Below are 20,214 nucleotides of genomic sequence, written 5' to 3'. Positions count from 1 at the left end.
CAGATGTAAGAACACCTGCGTCTCAGCCACAGTTTGGATTGGCCCGCCCTGATATTTAAGCCACTTCTGAAGTAAGATGAAAGTCACCAATGATCCCTGCTTTAACTAAGTAAACTGAGAGTACTAAGAAATATCGGCATACAACACAAATGTGTCACTTCAATGTGTCATATAAACCACTTTTGTCCCCTGATAACACAAGAAACACAAAGCCATGAAGTACAAGCATATTGTCTTGGTCAGTGTAAATGTCACAGCACTTCACCAAACACTTTATTCATCAAAGCCTCTTTATGTCTGTCATTATCTTGATTTTCGTCAGAGTGAACTCTGTCCCTGAAGGGAGCAGGGGAGTGGCCAAGCGTCTCAAACAGGTTTATGGCTGCCTGTGAACAAGTTTCGAGCCAGACCATTTTGCATGTCAAAACTGGAATCCACACCCTCCATCTGCAGACTGTTCATCATGTTGAGACACCTCCTTGTCCTTTGTTTCCTCCAGCTGGCAGACAGTAGCTCCTCCAAATACTGACATGAGCTGACCACACATAAATCTAAGCGGGATATTCTGGGAGCAGTCAAGAGGATTTTCTCAAAGTTCACACTCTAAATGTAAGTTACTGTTGTTGAGCATGAGATCATGGTGTTGTGACTACCTCGCTGTGCTTTTGAACCCTTTTAGAAGCATTCAACAAGAAGCAGTGGCTCTGTACACCTCAGCTTTTAAATGAATTCTCTACACGGTGGGAGGTTTGCGATAAAATGCATAAATATGCTGTTTATACAAGGTTGTGATGTGTATTGTAGGTTATGATTAAATATGCCGCAATAACAGCTGCTCGATGCGTCTTTTATAGTTTTGACATATCTATTTAAATAAGGCATGGCAGACATCAAAGGATGTTTGACATCCAAAACCTTGTTCAAAATGTAAATATATGATTATAAGCATAACAGCAGAGTCTGTAAAAGAGCCAAGAAATGTTTCCTGAAAACAAACTGGAGAGGACTGCTGTACTCTGAGCTATTTATTTTTAGTGAAAGCTACATTTCACCGGCAGTGAAACTCACCTGAAAGTGAAAAGCTCCCATACCAAGTTGTCAACCGTACAGAAAGAAAGACAAAACAAACTTGTTTCCCTGCTCTTTAGACAATCAGATGTGTGTAAAGCTTCTATCTATAAATCAATACAGTGTCACCTGTTTATGTCTGACTATGTTTGCTTTTATCTAGTGAGGTTTGTGAGGGTTTATAATAATACCAATAATAGCTCTGCATTTCAAAGGTTGTTTTTTATAAAACTATTAAATTAAATCTTAAAACCGGTTCTATTCCCATTTATCAGGTTTTAAAAAAAAGATTAGTTACCTTTGTAACAAAGGTTTAACTTGTTTGTTTGTTTATTAGGACCCCCATTTGCGCCGGCATAAGTACTGTGCATTTACATGCATTACAGTTTAAAGGTCCAGTGTGTAACATGTGGCAGAAATTTAATATAATAGCCATAGGTATGTTTTCATTAGTGCACAATCACCTGAATATTATAATTATCATGTTTTTGCTATCTTAGAATGAGCCTTATATAGCTATAGATGCAGCAGATCACCTTCCATGGAGTCTGCCATGTTGAAATGCCATGTTTATATTGTAGCCCAGAATGGACAAACATTCAAACACAAACAAACACTTTAGATAGGGGTGTTAGTAATTTCTCCTTTATGCTTGGTAAGGGAGTTTATAAAAGTCAACTTTGTAGTCTTTTAAGCGTATTTGTGTATGCTTTTGGAGAACATGAATGTTATTTTAATTTTTAATTCTTTTAATCTGACTTTATTTCACAGTCCTGTAATTTCTGAAAAAGCTGAGCTCAAACATAAACTGTTTACTCCTTCACAAGCATACTCCACCTTAACTTTCACTCAGACTACAGGTGCAACATTTACCCTTTGGGCACGCACTGCTAGTCATCCTTTAAATCCTGATGTGAACAGGTTCAACATCAGATCATGATGAGTCAGCTTTCATGATGTGGCTTGTTGGAAGTAGTATTATGCAGTATCTTATATGCAATATATATTTGCATATAAGATACTGCATATTATTGTTAAAGATGGAAATTATGAGTATGCAGTACTGTGTTTTTTGACCTCATACTGAAAAATAGAGACCTCTTTAACACGTGGTGCACACAATCCCAATGTAAACAAACACTGGGACCTTTACAAAAAGGTACATAAAGTCCTGTTCAGCTTGTACAAAACAGGCAAACAACTAATCAACAAACTGATAACTGACAAGTAGTTACCAAATAACTTTAAATCAAGTGGTTTATTTATAAGAATAACTGTCAATATGCAGATTCTCATACATCTAAACATGAGACACTAAAGTATTCATCAGCCGGTTCTCAAGAAACTTATCATTATAAATCAAATCAGATCAAATCTAAAGCTTAACATGGCCCGCTTAGTCTTGAATGCAAGTGACCTGTATCTGTACTGGTTGTATAGTGTGTGTGTGTGTGTGTGTGTGTGTGTGTGTGTGGAGTCCTAGGCTATCTGTAGTACTTTCATTTTAGCTCTTCCACAGAAGATGCTGCTTATTGGTTCCAGTTCCAGACCGTTGATTTTGCTGCTCAGTCTGATGATCTTGTTAACAGGGTTGAGTTACTCAAAGCACCAAACCAGGCTGTTATGATGGAGGTGATGGTGGATTCAAAAAAGCACCTGTAAAAAGCTAATAAGATTGATTTGTGGACCTCAGAAAGAAGAGACATTGCTGGCAATGACTCCAGGACCACAGAGGTCTGTCTGGGTCTGTGATTCAGTGTGACTCAAGAACTGCTGGTTAGCTATTCATTAATCAGCACATAGTTCCTGTTTTGTTTCTCAGGAACATTTGACCTCATGATAAAGTGTCACAAAGTATAACACAACTTTAGCTGATACATACCATGAAAACGTAACCCTAAAAGTTATACTTACTTGTATTCACTAACAATGACCACGCCATCAGATGTATGACATAAGAAACGTTTATTGCACATAATGAACAAATATGAACCAATGTGGTATACTGAGGGATGAGGGGTGAAGGTAGGTTCGAGGGGTGAAGGTAGGTTCGAGGGATGAAGGTAGGTTCGAGGGATGAAGGTAGGTTTGAGGGATGGAGGTAGGTTCGAGGGATGAGGGATGGAGGTAGGTTTGAGGGATGAGGGATGGAGGTATGTTCGAGGGATGGAGGTAGGTGGAATGAAGGTCGGTTGGCGGATCGATGAATGGATGGAGGGGTTGGGCGCGATGTAAGAGGGAACTGAGTGGGTTGCGAGACACTGAGGGGGGGGACTGTCTCTTCGTATCTCTTGTAGAGAGCCCCAGTGGTTCCTGTATTTGGATAAGAGAAGGAGACAAAAGAAGGGTTTGGGTGGGAGGGATGTGGGAAATTAGTCAAGGAGGAAGTGAACGGATAAAGTATGCTTAAGTAAGTTTTGAGCGGAAATTAGATGATTGCAGGGCGTGGTCTTTGTTCCCGAACCTAGTTATGAAACATCATTTATTGCAACTTTTGGTGTCATAACAGCGTCTTGACATTTGCATATTGTACGCTATGTTAACCAGTAGACAATATGTCCTTTCAATGTATTACATTAGACTGTGCCTCATTAGACTTTACAAAAGCCAGTCTTACATTTTTCATCCTGTAATAAGATTCTCTGATTATTCTACATTGGCATTGATCTCCATTATCTATTAATCTCTTATTAAGTTTAAAAAAATACAATCATTTAAACAATCTACCCATGCTGTGCATACTGTATATACTGTATATACTGTCATATCCACCTACATCATGTACATAAAGAAACACCTGCACTACTGTCTACAAATGTTGATCTGCTTTTGTTAATTACAGATGTGTTTCTGATTCTATGACAGGTACAAGTGAAACACTCTGGAACAATGGAGTCTCCAGAGTTTTCTCTGTTGTCGTCTTTGAGGGGAGAGTTTAAATCAGAGGATTACATTCAGCCCCACTATAAGGAAACCTATCGCCTGGCGATTGATCACCTGGTGAAGAGCGGCAGAGAGAGTTACTCGGAGTTCCTAAAGGGAGAGCGTGTTGGGAGCTTCCTCTCAGAGGAAGAGCTTCTCTTCATCACTGAAAATGCAGAACAGCTCACACCTCAAAACCATGCAGAGGAAAACAGTGGTCCATCAGACAACCAATCATCCTCGGGGACGTACTGGCCCATCCATTCGGATGTGGACGCACCAGACTTGGACTTAGGATGGCCGGAGGCCATGCATGACAACCTGCAGACAAATATAGATCTGCTGTTTCATCCAGCAAGACAAAACCACCCCACCATCAAAGAGGTGGTCCGGAAGAATATTCAGGAGGCAAGACAGGTAATCAAACCTGCTAAAGCTTTGTCTCAGGGCAGCAAATTGGCTAGGACATTCTGTTTAATTTGTTAAGTATGTCACAAGCACCTTTCTCCCTTAAGGCAGTTCCACAGATCTTTGTTGCTCTCAATTTTCAATGGTAAGGAGTGCCTGATGGGATTGCTGAGGTCAAAATCTGGTTTTGCAACTTAGACAGTGTGGGAACTATATAAAATTACAAGAACTCTATTATAGAGTCATATCCTTTGCACAACGCCTCAGTTAGTTCTCAGATTGCGTCATGATGAATCATGAACTAGTTGTGTGGCACAAAATTGTGGTTAGTAGGCAATTAGTATTCTGCTGCCTTGTTACAACTTGTTTCTCCTGCACCGGCTCTTAATTAAACCACCTTAAAGAAGAAATCTTTTGTTTTTTTCTCTCTATCTCTCATAATAATTACAAACAGTGCAGTGTAAAGTTAATTAAATTAAACTAAACGTGGAGACAAATGTCATGGGACACAACAGCTGGAATGTCTCATCTCTGTCAATACAATTTTTGGATCGTTGAATAATCCTGTACACATATGTTTGTTGGATGTTGCTTACATAATTAAAACACTTCTCAAGGTTAATTTCAAAGACAGACATATTTTCACAGACACCTCATACACAGGAAATTAGGGGTCTAACCCAACTAACAGTAGTGTCGGACATGAGTTCATTAAAGAGCTCATTACATCCTACAGCCTAAAAAAGTAATATATAATGCTTTCAAACCGCAGGAGGGACAGAAATGTATCTGTAATGTAAATCATTATCCCCTCCTTCCCTTCTCTGTATTGATCACTCACTACAAACTTTTCTTTTTTGTTACTAGCTTCACGCTGACATTTCTACCCATCAGACTCACATTTAATATTCAAGTTCATAAATTATATATCTATGAATGTGTTCTTAAATAGGTCATTCACAAGTAAACTGTTTAATTGGACTATACCCAACTTTGGCACGTTAAACTCATCATGATTAATTTACTTTGTCCTTGCAGGTCATTGCCATTGTAATGGACAAGTTCACTGATGTAGATATATTCAAAGAAGCTGTTGATGCCTCTATAAGAGGAGTCCCGGTCTATGTGCTTTTGGATGATTTTCATCTGAAGAGTTTCCTCACAATGGCTGAAAATCAAGATGTAAAAATTCAGCAACTCAGAGTAAGTATATGATTTGAAGCATTCACTTGCTTTTGTCAATTTCTTACTATTTTTATTCTAAATTACATTACAGTTACAATTCTTGTTTTTCTGATTGTTATTGCTTTTAATGAAGCACCTAGCATTATACGAACCTAAAGTTTGCAAGTATTTTCAGGATTAAACAACGGTAATCAAAAACTTGCCATTCACCTTCTTGCCTAAGGCAAGTTGCCAATCAATGATCAAAGATATTGTTCCATCACCATGGTTACTGCACGCAGTAGCTTTCTGCTGGCATGAGTCACTTTCCTTCGTAGCACATCACAGTAAGCTAGATCGATATTGAAATATCACATCAATAAATTAGATCTCTACTCAATGTGTTGCAAAATGGCTGCAATTAATAAAAAAATAATGTGTGCCAGAAAAACTGCAGTTTTATCATCAGTGAGTATAATTCTGTGATATTTTATGATTTATTTTCAGAGGTGCTGGTAGGCAGATTTGTGTTACCTTTAGACAGAGCCAGGTTAGCTGTTTCCCCCATCTCCAGCTCATACACCAAGCTTCATTTAATGATTTATTCTAATTCTCTGCAAGAAAACAAATACGAAAATTTCCCAAAATGTCTATTGGTTTACTGTAAAGAGAGGGGAGACTGTTGAGGGGTGTAAATTGGCAACTTTTGTACAATTGTATCTTTGCCTGTGACCCTAAATTTACATGCATACAAAGGTGTAAATGAGTTTATGTCTTTTTAATATACTTATTTACAGCTTCACTGTTCAAAAAGTCTTACATAATCAAAACCTGGTTCCTCCTGTTTTGGGTGGAGTCACATGTCACATGCCAGCAACAACTCATGGAATAGAAACAATTTTAAAGGTTAAGACTGATGTTGTCTCCACAGTATGTTCATCTGCTGTAAAATTTTAAAGTGATAAATCTTTTCTGACATTTCCCTTTCATTGCTCTGACCACAGAACATGAGGGTGCGCACTGTGAAAGGTCAGGGTTACCTCTGCCAATCAGGAGCTAAATTTCATGGGGCAATGGAGCAGAAGTTCCTTTTAGTCGACTGCCACACAGCGATTTATGGCTCATACAGGTAAATTAAACTGTAGTACAAGAGGAGCTGTGGTTGAGATCACAAAGGTGTAAACTAAATGCATTCATAAAGCAAAGCACTACATTTACTGTCACTCTCTACAAAATTGCTGTCATCATTTCTTATTGATGCCTTTTGAAGCAGTTTGTGACTAAACTTTGTTTATGAATGTGAAATGTATTTCCAGAAAATGTGGCAACAGTTAAAGACACAAAAAATATTTCAGTACAAATATAAACAGCTCTTTACAAAAAGTCTCACTCAGACCCGGAGTGAAATATTTTAAAATAATTATTATGTTTTTTTATTTGTATCTATGCAATGTGTAATGTAATTTTACCCAAAACATTTGTGAAATATTCTTGTTTTGGTGTTTGTTTACAGCTTCACTTGGTCATTTGAGAAGATCAATCTGAGCATGGTGCAGGTCATCAAAGGACATCTGGTGAAGTCCTACGATGAGGAGTTTCGAACACTCTACGCCCGGTCAAGTGTGCCAGCTGAACTGTGCCCTCCGGAGGGTTTGTTCCAACGCAACGGGCCACACGGACGACAGCTTTTGCCGAATTCTCATTCTGCCCCAAGAATTGAGCGGAGGGACCAGTTGAGGCATACGCTGGACACAGTCTATAGGAAGACGTGTGAGAGGAAACTTGGCATGAGAGACCTGGAAGAAAGGCTCTTTGAAGAGGAACCTAATGAGCTTGGACCCTTGATTGAGAATGGGATGGGTGTTCAGAACCAGATGCCTCACTTTCAGTCTACAGAGGCGATGAACTTCTTGAAAAGACACAGCTACGCTGGGGAGAGACAAGAGGGACACGTGCCACAAAACATCAGGCCCAGAGCGAGTAACTGGAATATCTCCAGAGAAACAGGAAATCAAACAAACAACTACCACATGGACAATTATTTACAAGTGCCACAGATGCACCGAGGTCAAATCATGCGCCAGTCTTACAATGGAAACGACAAGCAGATTCAGTCCATGCAGCAGAACATGCCAACACTGGAGAATACATCCAAATCGTTCATGCGCACATTGAGGATTGAATCTTACCTCAAAAACCCTGACGTCCCCTACGGAGACTCTTGTGACTATTTAGACCAGTTTGAATCACTGGACAAAGCTAACTCCTACATGCATGGAAGAATGAGGTCTTCCCTTGTTTTCAGGTCCACCATACCAGAGCAAATGGAGCCAAACAGACACATGAACAACTCTTCCACTGGTGTTAGCTCCTTAGCAGCAGCAAACACTCCTTTGCACTACTCATCTATGCAGTGGAATCCAACAGCAGCAGCTGATGACAATCGGAATAACACAAGCTATGATCAAGGTAGAAACGCTTACCAGTCTGCATACACTAGCCTAGGCAGACCTAAAGGTGGACACATGATCACAAACCCGGACATCCTGGCAGATAGTTGGCACAAAAGGCACAGCGTGGCAGATCCAAGATCAAACACTGAGTACACACATGAATCCTCTGGTAACATGTATGGAGCTTTTGCAAAAATGCAAGTTAAAAGAAGCACAGCAGGGATTAATGCACAGAATGGAGTGTATGGGTCGAATCTGAATGCAGATCAGAGGTCTGTCTCTCATTATGATGTCAAAAGTATAACAGGCACAAACAGCCCCAGTACACCCAAATGGCAGGAGCCACCATCCAGGACTTTGTCTGCAGCAGCTCTCGATGTCAATAGCAAGGATTTGACAGCAAAATCCAACAGCATGGGCTCTCAGCATTTTTTAAAGAAGAGTCACAAGAAAATAAAATCTTTTTTGAACATACCAGAGAAAAAGGAGGATTCAATCGGAACCGCGGACTCACAGAGCCTCAAGTCAAGTTGCAGTACAGACACCATAACAGCTGAGGATGAGGAGAAGGTATCAGATGGACGACAAACATTTCACCAAAGAACAACCAACCCTGTCAGGTCCTCCTCAGAGCAACAGAAGAACCGGCTAGAGGACGACTATCTAAAATCTTCAAAACCACGATTCAGAACTGAGGAGCACCACAATCCACTGCAAATCTCTCTCACGAAAACTACCACACAGAAAACAACAGCAGATTGTGAGAAAAGTCCGAGGCCCAGCCTTGACACGGGAAGCTGGCGCAAAGATCGAAGTGCCGAGAACCGCCTTTACAGCAGATTTGAGCCTTTCTGTGCGCTTGAAAAGAAACACTCTGCACACAGCTTTGGAACCACACACTCTCAGGAGAAAACTAAAAGCCTTCCTAAAGGCGAGGCGGCTATTGAAAACAACCTCACCCGGTCTGCACGAGGGCACCATGAAAATAAGCTTGAGAAATTCATTCAAAGAGTGGGAAATCTCATACACAAGAACAAGTAGAGACATCCGGGCTAGCATAAGACATAGGCTGCACACTGCTAACGCACATTTGACTGGGAATGTTTATTTTTGTATAGCTGGTGTTTGTTGATGTGTCTACTTTTGAAAATGTTTTGGAAAACATTGTTTACATTTGACTTATGCTTATTTTATTGTGTACAGAAGCACTGATAAACATCATTGAAAGGACAATATATTTTACATGAATACATGCAGCAGACCTTCAAATAACAGTTTCTTGAAATACCACCTTCAAGATGTCTTTATGTGCTCCACTGATGTCAACCCGAAGCAATAAATTCAAACGCTGTTAACAATGTGCGGATGCATTAAGTAGTAGTTGTGTCAAAATGTCAGAGATGCATACAATTTATTGCTGAAAGTGTAGGTGTGTGCGCATGCCAAAGTGCTGTTGTTATATTCAGAGGATTATTCTGCTTGAATGTTGTCAGTAAGTCGACGTGAAGGCATTGCAAAAGCCATTAGCATGCAAGCTAACCACCACTTCACATGATGAAACACATTCCAATATGTCACCACATCATTGTCATGTATGTGTCAGACATAGGTTTTATGAATGCTATGGGGGTTGCAATAATTTTAGAATACATGGTGTGTTTCATAATAAATATTTTGCACCATTTTTCACTCTATGAGCACGTCTTTGATTAAATCTTATAAAAACTGTGTGACTGCCTTTTCAAAACATACAGTAGTGTCCTCTGCGATAGACGTCATCCACCCAAGGGTTTCTTTCATTCTATGAACAGTGTGCCTTAATTAAGGCAAAATTCAATGTGCACTATAAGCTTCATGAAAAATACAGTACATGTTCCTTTAATCAATATGAAAGACTTGTGGGTAAGCAGAGAGCAACGTGGCCTCCAGTGTTAAACATATGCACACAAACTGGAAGAATGAATCATCTCTTTGAATTATATCTTGTATATATGTGGTTTTTTTAAGTCTATATTAGAATTGAGTATTCAGCTGTATTTAAATTGTATGTGGATGTTTTCAACTCAGAAGATCTTCTTTTGCTGTACTTTCCCTTGATGCTGATACAAAGGTGATGAAAATTATGGATGAGGATTGGTGTGTTTCTTTCTGATGTTCATCTACTGATGAACCATGTAAACAACGTGTTTTCTAGTGGAGTTCAGCCCAAATGATTAAAAGAAGTGACTAAAAGAAAATTTGGCAGAAAAACTCTCTTTCACCTGGTGATTGCGCAAGGAAAAAGACACGAGCCTGAGCTCCCATATGCTTTTAGTAGCAATGCTTTGATTAAAAAATAAGTGAGAGGAGGAATCATAAGAAATTTCAATGAAAAGTACAAATATATAAGCATAAACTCAAAACAAAAAAAAAACAAACAAAAAAACCTGTGTAGCTCTGGGCAACATTAAATGGCCCTGCTCACCTTATGTAACTGAGCTGAGATGGAAAAATATGGCAAAAGACTAAAAGGGAGAAATTATTTGATAAGATTAGAGTTTAGATCTTTAGATTTTTAGATACCATACATGAATCTGGAAATGTTTGCTTGCTGTATGGGTTCTGGGCTTTTTATGAAATAGAGCATTAGGATTTACTGAAAGTGAAAACATAAGATTTTAAGCTTACTTTGAGGCTCAATACACAAAATAATTAAATGTTCAAAACTTACCATCTGTGAGGCCGTATTTGGTAACAGTAGACTTGAATAATAATCGTATAAATGGCTGTGAAAATTACAGTGATTAAAGTCTACGAGTTTCCTTGTAATTAGTTCCCTGCGTAAGTAGATATGTGGTTAAAAACAGCTGTTCAGCATCCATTAAATCAAGTCACATAAGTAATGAGTGAAAGGAACAAATATTTAAATTGAACTAATGTGAAATTGAGCATGAAATAAAGATATATAAATTAACAATTTAGGATCAACATAAATACTTGTACTTTTGTCATCCAATTTATGTTAATACCCTACTAATATGGAGATGAGGGTCATGGCCCAGGCAACACAATATCCTGCAGCACTTCCCCTACAGTTTGCCTGTCTGGTGTCTCTCATTGTTGTCGTTTTATTGGATATTGAAGCTGAAAAAAGTAAAAAAAATCATCAATATACCTCTTAAATCTAGACCAATTTTTCTTATTTCTCAAGATAAATGGCCAAACTGTCCAATGTAATGGACTTTTAATAGAAGGGTTATGCTGTCCATCCATTAGAATGAAAAATAAAGGGCAACTTTTAGATTCAACACTTTGTCAACAGTTCTCAAGGCTTGTTATGTTTGGCGTTTATGTAAAAAAAAAGAAGGAGAAAAAAAGGAGCTAAAACAAAGGAATTTATCCGGGTCTACTTTACACAATCGAAAAAAAATATATATATTAGTGTAACTACTTGCACTCAGGTAAACATCTGATAAAAATATAAAGGGAAATGAAGAATGTCATTTACAAGAGAGCACATTCTGTTTCCTCAAGAATGTCTATTATTTCTGAAGGACTCTTCCTTCCCCCTATTCTCACAACCAGTTGCACATGCAATCCATCATATCCTTAACCATTCGGGAAGATAGCGCCTGCACCTGTATATTTTTGTATGGAAGATACAGTCTCTACAGTATGTACTATATCTAATTTGTGTACGCATGTATCTTTATATAAAGTGTCATTCAAGCTCATCCTATGCTATCTATGCCATCATATTCCGTTATGCTTTGCTGGAGATATAACTTTAATCTATTTCCTCCTTTAAAGCTGACTTCCCTGCTAAATACAACGAAAAATATAAATCTGAAACTATTTTGAGATAATAAAAATCAATCTGCTTTTAGTAACAGTGGCTGACCATACTATAACCTAAACTGAGCCCTCAACCACAAATAGCAGCACTATGAGAAACACATTAGGTGACACTTCTAAACACTTTTCAACCTTCACATTATAAAACATTCATTGTGAAGTACTGTCAGGCATTGTTGAATTATGTATTAGCAGCATCTTACCACAGTAAATGAAAGGTTCTCTCGCTGTGACAGCTGATCGAGTAGCAGAATTACTGCCGGTAAATAGTGATAAATAAGACAACATTATGCACAGGAGATTTCTGTGGTGCTGAATTGCAGGAGGCTTCTGCAACTGTGTGACTGTAGCTGAAGCTGTTACCTTATCCCATCCCATCATATTCAAATATATCCTATCCTACTAAATCCTATCATGTCCTCACCTCTCCGTCTTAGAGCAAGAAGGAAAAATATTCACCTACAATAGCCTCAGTGTTATGTGATGCAAGGCGTCCTCCTCTGCTTCCTCCTCCCCCTCGTTACATTCTCGCTTTGATGGCAATCTTTACCTCAATGCAAAATGTGACAGTGAACTTTTTTGGATACACCTAAAAACACATCTTCCACTTCCTGACAATGCTGCTGGCATTCTAGTGAGCCTCATTGAAATGCAGCTCACCTTCAGCAGTTGAATTCACCACTGGGGTGAATAGATGTGACCTGATTGCATTTCTGTTGTGCCCGTGTAGGAGATTGGAAAGAGGGATGTTCACAGTCCCTCAGCAGGCTCGTTGTCCTTTTACTACTAAAGGTGAGAATTTAGCAGTGGAAATGATATTTGAAGGACAAATAATGAACTGTGTGCATCCTTTTATATCTGCTGATAACATACAAAGTTGAATTGTATCCTGTAAATCCATTCAGAAATTAAATATTATGAAAAGCAATTTTAGTTAATAAATACTGAGCTGTCTATCCTCAAACCACATTCCCTTTGCTTCCTAAACTTACTGACATTTTGAGTTTTATTTAAGACTTTTTTTTGCCTTTTCTCCCACAGAGTTGATCCAATCTCTACGGCATTTAGCACACAGCACATTTGGTTTGTTATTTGTCTTACATTACAGTTACAGCCCCACAGAGCTGTTGAGAGAATTCACAAAATGTTGCACTGTGGCACATAAAAGACGCTGATAAAATAACCACAGATGTGACATAATCATTTTCTTCAAACAGCCAAACTGACATATTTGAAGTCCTAAGTGTGTCACACCACATGGGGCCGCGCTCCATAGCTCCACCTCCTGGTTAAAAGCTAATCAGTTGTTTCTGTCTCCACCAGCTTCTTATTGTAACTGCTTGAATCATCATCAGCTGTTCAGAAAACGTTGAAATATAACCAAATATTAAAGACACAGTAAAGTTGGACTACAATAGGTTGTGCTGTATATGTATGATATTGTTGTAAAGCGACACAGACAATTTTACCGTGTGAGCTTCTGCAAGAGAGCATGAACCAATGAATAACGGCTGATTGCGAATATATAATTATCGTCTGGACCTGGATGTCTCTAAGTTTTAAAAAAGGCGTTATTATTATCATTATGCAAGACCAATCCTACAGATTTGTGGGACAGATGTGCACATATGCGTGGTCTTCATGGAGTATCTGACTGCAGGCTTACTGTATCAGCACTGATTATGTGAGATATTGTTATTAATGATGAGGGTAAACCAGCTGATGTGAAACTGAAATGAGCAACTGTCACACTCAGTGTAATGGAACAAAAGCCCTGCAGGCAAAAGTTTACGTTTAGTCACGTATGCTGTACAGTTTTGTGTCAGAAACTGTCTGAGCTTGCACTGTGATGACCCATGAAGCAGATAATGCTGAAAAATTAATGATGAATAATTAACACAGAGCTCAGAGTTGTACCAGACAGGTTTTTATCACAGGTAAATACAAAAAGACAATAAAGGGAATATAACATTTACATCCAGCCAGAAACATCTTAAACTGTATTATCTCCTCTCTGTAAGCTCCTTTGTGGAAAGCATTGCCTCTTCATTAATAGAAGCAACATGTATGTACATGTGGGAGGAGAAACTCAGAGAAACCTGAAAGTCAAACGAAAGAAAAAGAAAGCAAAAAGGATTAAATCAGATCAGTTTTTTACAGCATGAGACCTGCAGTGTGATTTCATCTCCAGGTTTCTGGGTGCAGCTGCTTCACTTATCTCAACAATGAGATCGTTTCAGAGGTGTATTGTTTCAAATGAAAAGTAACTATTTATTGTGGGTCGATCATAATTGATATCTATATATATATTGTTCACTTTACTCTTTAGACTTCAATAAATATGAAGCAATATTAGTTGAAATCAAAAGGATGCTAAATGTTGTGAAATCAGTGGTTATAGGATTCAGTTTCCATTAAATAGAAAGCTTTGGTAGATTATTTAATGTTTCATAATGAGTGTTTCATGTATTCACTTCATGTTGAGCTGATTTAGGATTTAGAGCCTGAAGGAATTATTCTAGAAATAAATTGCTGCTTATTTATGATTTTCTTTTAATGCTGGACCTGGCAGAGAAGAGCCCCAAAGGCATGAACACTTGACTTTAAACTCAGTTCTGTGGCATTTTTGTTATCTCATTCCGGTCGTGGTATTTTAGCGGGCCGCATTGATCATTAGCAAACACCAGAAGACAAGTCAAAGCAGTGAAGGATCGTTGGTGTTATAAGTTCCATGGCTGTTTGTGAGGAGCTTCAATCACAGATATTCATTATATAGTGCACAAAAGCTCCAGAAAGCACAGCAGGAAATTAATTAGCTTGGCTTTCAGTAAGGTTAAAATAATTCAACAGGAGATAAACTTTGAAAATGGGACTGTGTCGTGATAAGAGGTGACATATTTCAATTATTTAAACAGTACGCCCGGAGTATTTGTTTATATTCATATCAAATGCTAAATTAAAAATGGTGTGATTTTACAATTTCCATGAAAGAGATTTAACCTGGAGTGCTCATGAGTAACAACCCTTTATAGCTGTGTGCCAACACGGCAGCGCTGACAAGCAATGTTTTTCTTTGCACTTTACTTTAAAGCTGCTGTTTCATGTCAGACATGAAGAACAACAGAAAACAGACAGATTATTGATGGTAAACTTTAAAGAACAACTCAGTCCTGTCAGGTGTTCAAATGAAGATGAAAATGAAGGTGAAGAAATCAATACAAAATGTTTTTTATCTAGTCTTCTCATACAGAAAAAAAATGACTGTGGTGTCATGGCAACCATGTACCATAAATAAGTTAAATAAGCTTTTAAACTGACTTGTCATTTTGAGAGCAAGCCCGTTCATTTTGTGTGTTACACAGATAATAAAGTATGATCCAGAATTAATATCAGAACTACTACAGCTGTGTCCGATCGTGACTGCAAATAATCTTAGTATATTTTCTCACAGAACAAGCTGCAATTATTTAATCTCCGGTCTTCCTGTGAGCTGAAGTGACATCTACCTGCATTGTGTTTGACATCTTTGTTTTGCTGGAGGCTTCTTTCCTAATGACTAACAGAAAAAACAATGAGTTTTTTTTTTACTGTGAGTATACATTGGGAAAAAAGGAACAAGACTAAATCTGCAGGATCATAGTTTCATGCTCTGGCTTATATTCACAATATTGACTCAAATATAGAGCAGTTATTCGGTAGGCTATACTGTTAAACATTTGGCAAGCAGTGAGACCGAATAAATCCACTGACAGAGGCCTCGAAGGAAAGTGAGTGTGTTGAAAAACACTACAATTATGATTAGATTCAAACATATATAGACCATTGTATGCTCACTGATGAGAGGCCAATCTTTTCTTCTAACTCTAACAATAGTAACAATTATAAATACAATAGTAGAAATATGACTAATGATGGTAATGATGATAATGATGACAGTGAGGACAAGAATGATAACAGCCATAATAACTTTAGCAGTGGGTTAAGCACACCCCGGCAGCAGGCACAACCGCGAACCTGCAAGGCAAGAAAGCACTCCGGGGAGGATTTTAAGTTAGTAACATGCAGTAATGGGACATGACTGTATACAGACTGATACAGGTAGCATTAGCATAGCCGCTAATGTCAGCAAATTGGTCATTGTGAAAAGAAATCAACAAGAGATGAGCCTCATACCAATTTGTGGTACTATTTTCGTGTTTATTTTCCTCCTTAAGGCAAATATATTTATTTAAAATCGGCTAAGTTACTCCACAATCACTGCGTTAGAGGACTCTGTCGATCACACCTTGCCAACTATTTAACAGTATAGTCAACCAAATAATTGCTTGAGTCAATATTGCAGTAGAAACGATGCTGTGATTCTGCAGATTTAGCCTTGTTCCTTTATTCCAATGTAAACTCACAGTAAAAAAAAAAACAGCAGAACTCATTAGGAAAGAAGCCTCCAGCAAAACAAAGTTGTCAAACACAATGCACGTAGGCTTCACTTCAGCTCACAGGAAGACCGGAGACTAAATAATTGCTGCTTGTTCTGTGAGAAAATATATGAAGATTATTTGCAGTCACGATCAAACAGAGCTCTGAAATTATGATTCTGATATTGATTCTGGATTACAGTTTAGTATTTGTGTGACACAGCAAATGAAAGAGCTTGCTCTCAAAATGACAAGTCAGTTTAAAAAGCTTATTTAACTCATTCACGGTACATGGTTGCCTTGACACCACAGTCAAGTTTTTCCGTATTAAAAGCAGTGGCGGCTCCAGAGATTTTCTGTTGCAGGTGCTATGGGGATGCTCTGCACTGTGCCTAAAATGCTCAGATCACAAAATCACACAGCCAGTTACCAACACTTGTCTAATGATGAATCAGCAGTGTTCCTATTGTTGGAGCATCATAGATGTAACTATGAAGAGCCAAGATTTGTGCTTCAACCACCAAATTAATTAAATGTGTAATAGCCAACAGATGGGAAAATCATGCACTTACCGTAGACCTTCACAGTCTTGTTTCTCTTCAGTTTGTGACTCAGAACGTGGACGTTTAGGGAGCAAAAAAACGATCCATTTGGGTGTATTTTACTCAGATAAACCTCCTAACCCACTATCAAAAACAAGCTACCATGCGTTAAGGTCAAAGGTTCGCTGTGCACTGCACCCATTGGCCAAAGAAGATCACCTGTTTTTTTCACCCTCATGTTTTTTTAGACTGAAATATATTTTTTAAATTATCATTTTAATTCACATTTTTTAACAACATGAAAAAGACTATTCAAACATGACATATAAACATATAAACATAAAAAACACAGGCATTTCTTGGGGTTGCTGGGCGGGTGCTATGGCTATTATAGGGGGAGCTACAGCACCACCTAGCTCCTCCCTGGTGCCGCCACTGACTAAAAGACCAGATAAAGACCAGATTAAATATGCTATTAGTGAATGTCAATAAAGGAATAGTTTGACATTTTAGGAAATTTGATTATTTATTATGCCGAGAGTTAGAAGAGAAGATTGAGCTTCTCATTAACTTCACTCAGGAAAAGCAAATTTCCCTAAATGTTGAAGAATTCCTTTATCACTATGTGTTGTGATGGAAAAGGCATAAACTAGTTAGTAGAGATCAGAGAAGTTGAAATATTTGGCTAAAAGTAATGGAAAAGTGATTGAAACATCCTTCTTCTGGTAACAGTAAACAAACAAACTTAAACCTACGGACAAAAAGAGGCAAGCTTAAAGGAACATTGTGTAGGATTTGATGGCAGGTAACGGTGTAGTTGATTATGATTCCCCCTTCTGAGCAAGAAGGAGAAACTACGGTGGCCGCAAAAAGCACGAAAAACGCAAAGGGCCCTATCTAAAGTCAGTGTTTGGGTTTTCCCTTCTGGGCTACTGTAGAAACCAGGAGCACCAACAAGTAAGAGCCAGTGGGGGCCATGACCCAATTACCCACCCACACTACCACTTATGCATAATATGCTTTTGAGTAATGATTACTGTATGCCTGTATGCTGCTATCTGATATTTTACATTAGGTACTATTTGTTTAGATCAATGTATTTTGATTTAAATGAATTCTTTGTATATCATATGAATGTACAGGTATATTGATGTTATTTTCTATTTGTATAAAAAAGCAAATTCTTCTTTTCAGATGAATATACACTAATGAAAACATCATATATTCCATTTCTGCCAATAAATCGTCCTAATGTTACACACTGGACCTTTAAAAAATGAGACAAATCCAGATCCTTTATGTCTAGCATGAAGAATATTTGTGGAAGAGATTAGATTAGAGAGCATAAATAATACGATTCTTCTGATGGAGAAAAGAGACACAACATCTATAAAATGGAGTAAACAAGACAAATGTAAATAAGAAATGCCTGCTGTATCATAGCAGTGGCCTTAGGAAAGGTACAGTCGGAAGAAGGTAGGTTGTACGAATGAACAACAATGATGAAGAGGACAAAATGATCATTCATAAATCAATTTGCTATAAAAAATATATTATATAATCATGTAACACTTTTTATTTCCCAATAAAAACAACAATATCCACTTTTACTTTATCTGATGTTTCTTTCTTTCAACTTGCTCCCCAAATGAGTCACCACAGTGTATCATCTGTAAATCTGATGATTCACATATTTGATTTAACTTTGGCTTTTTATACCAGATGCTCTATCTGACGCAAGCCTCCCCATTTATGCGGGCTTCGGACCAACAATTAGGAATGCATTGGTTTATGCATCCCCAGGTGACTGGGGAGCCAGGTGCTCAGTGTCTTACCCAAAGACAACATGTGGACAGGAGAAGGCCCCCGCAGTCACCCCCTTTTATATGTAACTTTTCTATATAATTAATCACGTTAAATGTAATTTTGTTTTATATCTACTCAAGGGGCTCATGGGCTGTGGGGGTATGTCAGACAAAAAAATGTTGGAAACCACCACTCTCATATCACAGTGTGTGCAACAAAAAATGACAATAAACAACAAATGTTTTCGCTTCAAATTTGTGATTCTATCCATTTTGACCATAACTCTCAGGGGCCATTTGTGCCGTTATGTCTTTGTCTCACTGCAGGTACCCACCACTTTTGTCATCTGAGGCCTATTTTCTTGCCGAAACCATATTGTTGTCAATAACATTTTATTTTGCCCAGAACAAATAGATCACAATTTTCTCTTTCAAACCCTGGGATACAGTAGGGTGTTGTGTGCGGATTCATGTTACTGTTGCACCTTTTGCCAGTGGCGGACTGCTGTTTGAGAGGCTGCGGTGAAACATATGAAAAGGGCACCAGCAGGCGGAAAGTTGTGTTGCATTTAAAACACATAGTCTGGGTTAAGCTTAGCACCCTAGAGGGCACTTTATTGTCTTTTCTCCAGGACATCCTACAGGAGGGATCTCTTATCCTAGCCCAGGGCAATTTCCAGCCCTCTGCCCCCTTCCTTCCAGCCTGCGACATGATGACAAGAATATAATATAATCCAGTCCGCGATTCGATTAAAATAAAAACATTTTTAATAATGACAAAGGTCAAAAGTGTCCACAGAATGCATGCCAAGGGTTGATAAGAAGAGGGCAGGTATCAAGGCTTCATTTGTTGTTTGACTGTGAACAACAAAGATGATATAAAATGATAGTTTGGAAATGGATACAAACTGCTGTTGCATTTTTTTGTCAAGAAACATGTTAGTAATGGAAATACTTTCATATTTCATTCTTGTAGCACTTAAAGAGTGGCCCTCCTATGAGATGACAATACCAGATGTGGCCCCAAGCCAATTTGCGTTTGAGACCCCGTCCTAGAGTGCACTTTATTTACCATAGGGGCAAATGAGAGGGCACTGTTTTTCAAACACCGCCCCCACCCACCCACCTGAGTGCACTGCAGAATTATTCCTCAGCTTGCGATATTGAACTCACCAACACACAGAGAAATGGGTAGAATTTCTGTATCCAAAGGTGCATTTCTCAGAAAAGTATCCTGTAAGATAAAAAACGGTCCTTAAGGTGATAACTGTGGACCTAAGATGGAAACTAGCTGGAAGTACAAAATTATGGCTGACAGAAAGGGGTACAGAATACAATATACTTAGGTATAAGATATAATAAGGTATAGGAAATAGAGAGTTGGGTTTGTTGAAATAAAATAGGCTACTAATAAAATTCCATTCAGTCTGGGTTTATGTGGGAATAATTTCATGAGCAAAGAAGTAGGACAGCACTTTAATTCAATTCAATTAAATTCAGTTTTATTTGTATAAAGTAGTTGGCGCTGCTGAAGCTTACAGAGTTTAAAACTTGATTTAGGCCGTTACAGCATTCACTTGTTGTAGACGAATCAGTTCTAGCT

At 38.3% G+C, this 20,214-nt stretch overlaps 1 protein-coding gene across 1 annotated transcript; it reads left to right on the top strand.

Annotated features, from left to right (window-relative positions):
• Positions 1-432: 432 nt before the first annotated feature.
• fam83b (family with sequence similarity 83 member B) lies at positions 433-10,138 on the top strand. Its single transcript, XM_051416866.1, has 5 exons — positions 433-609; positions 3,934-4,407; positions 5,437-5,601; positions 6,567-6,691; positions 7,076-10,138. Exons 2-5 carry the CDS (start codon positions 3,958-3,960, stop codon positions 9,054-9,056), a joined length of 2,721 nt encoding a protein of 906 aa, XP_051272826.1. The 5' UTR covers positions 433-609; positions 3,934-3,957; the 3' UTR covers positions 9,057-10,138.
• The last annotated feature ends 10,076 nt before the right edge of the window (positions 10,139-20,214 follow it).

This window comes from Dicentrarchus labrax, unplaced genomic scaffold (genome assembly GCF_905237075.1).
Source record: "Dicentrarchus labrax unplaced genomic scaffold, dlabrax2021, whole genome shotgun sequence".
Classification (NCBI taxonomy): domain Eukaryota; kingdom Metazoa; phylum Chordata; class Actinopteri; family Moronidae; genus Dicentrarchus; species Dicentrarchus labrax.
The sequence above is the reverse complement of the archived record's forward strand: the minus strand, read 5'-3'. Positions and strand labels throughout refer to the sequence as shown.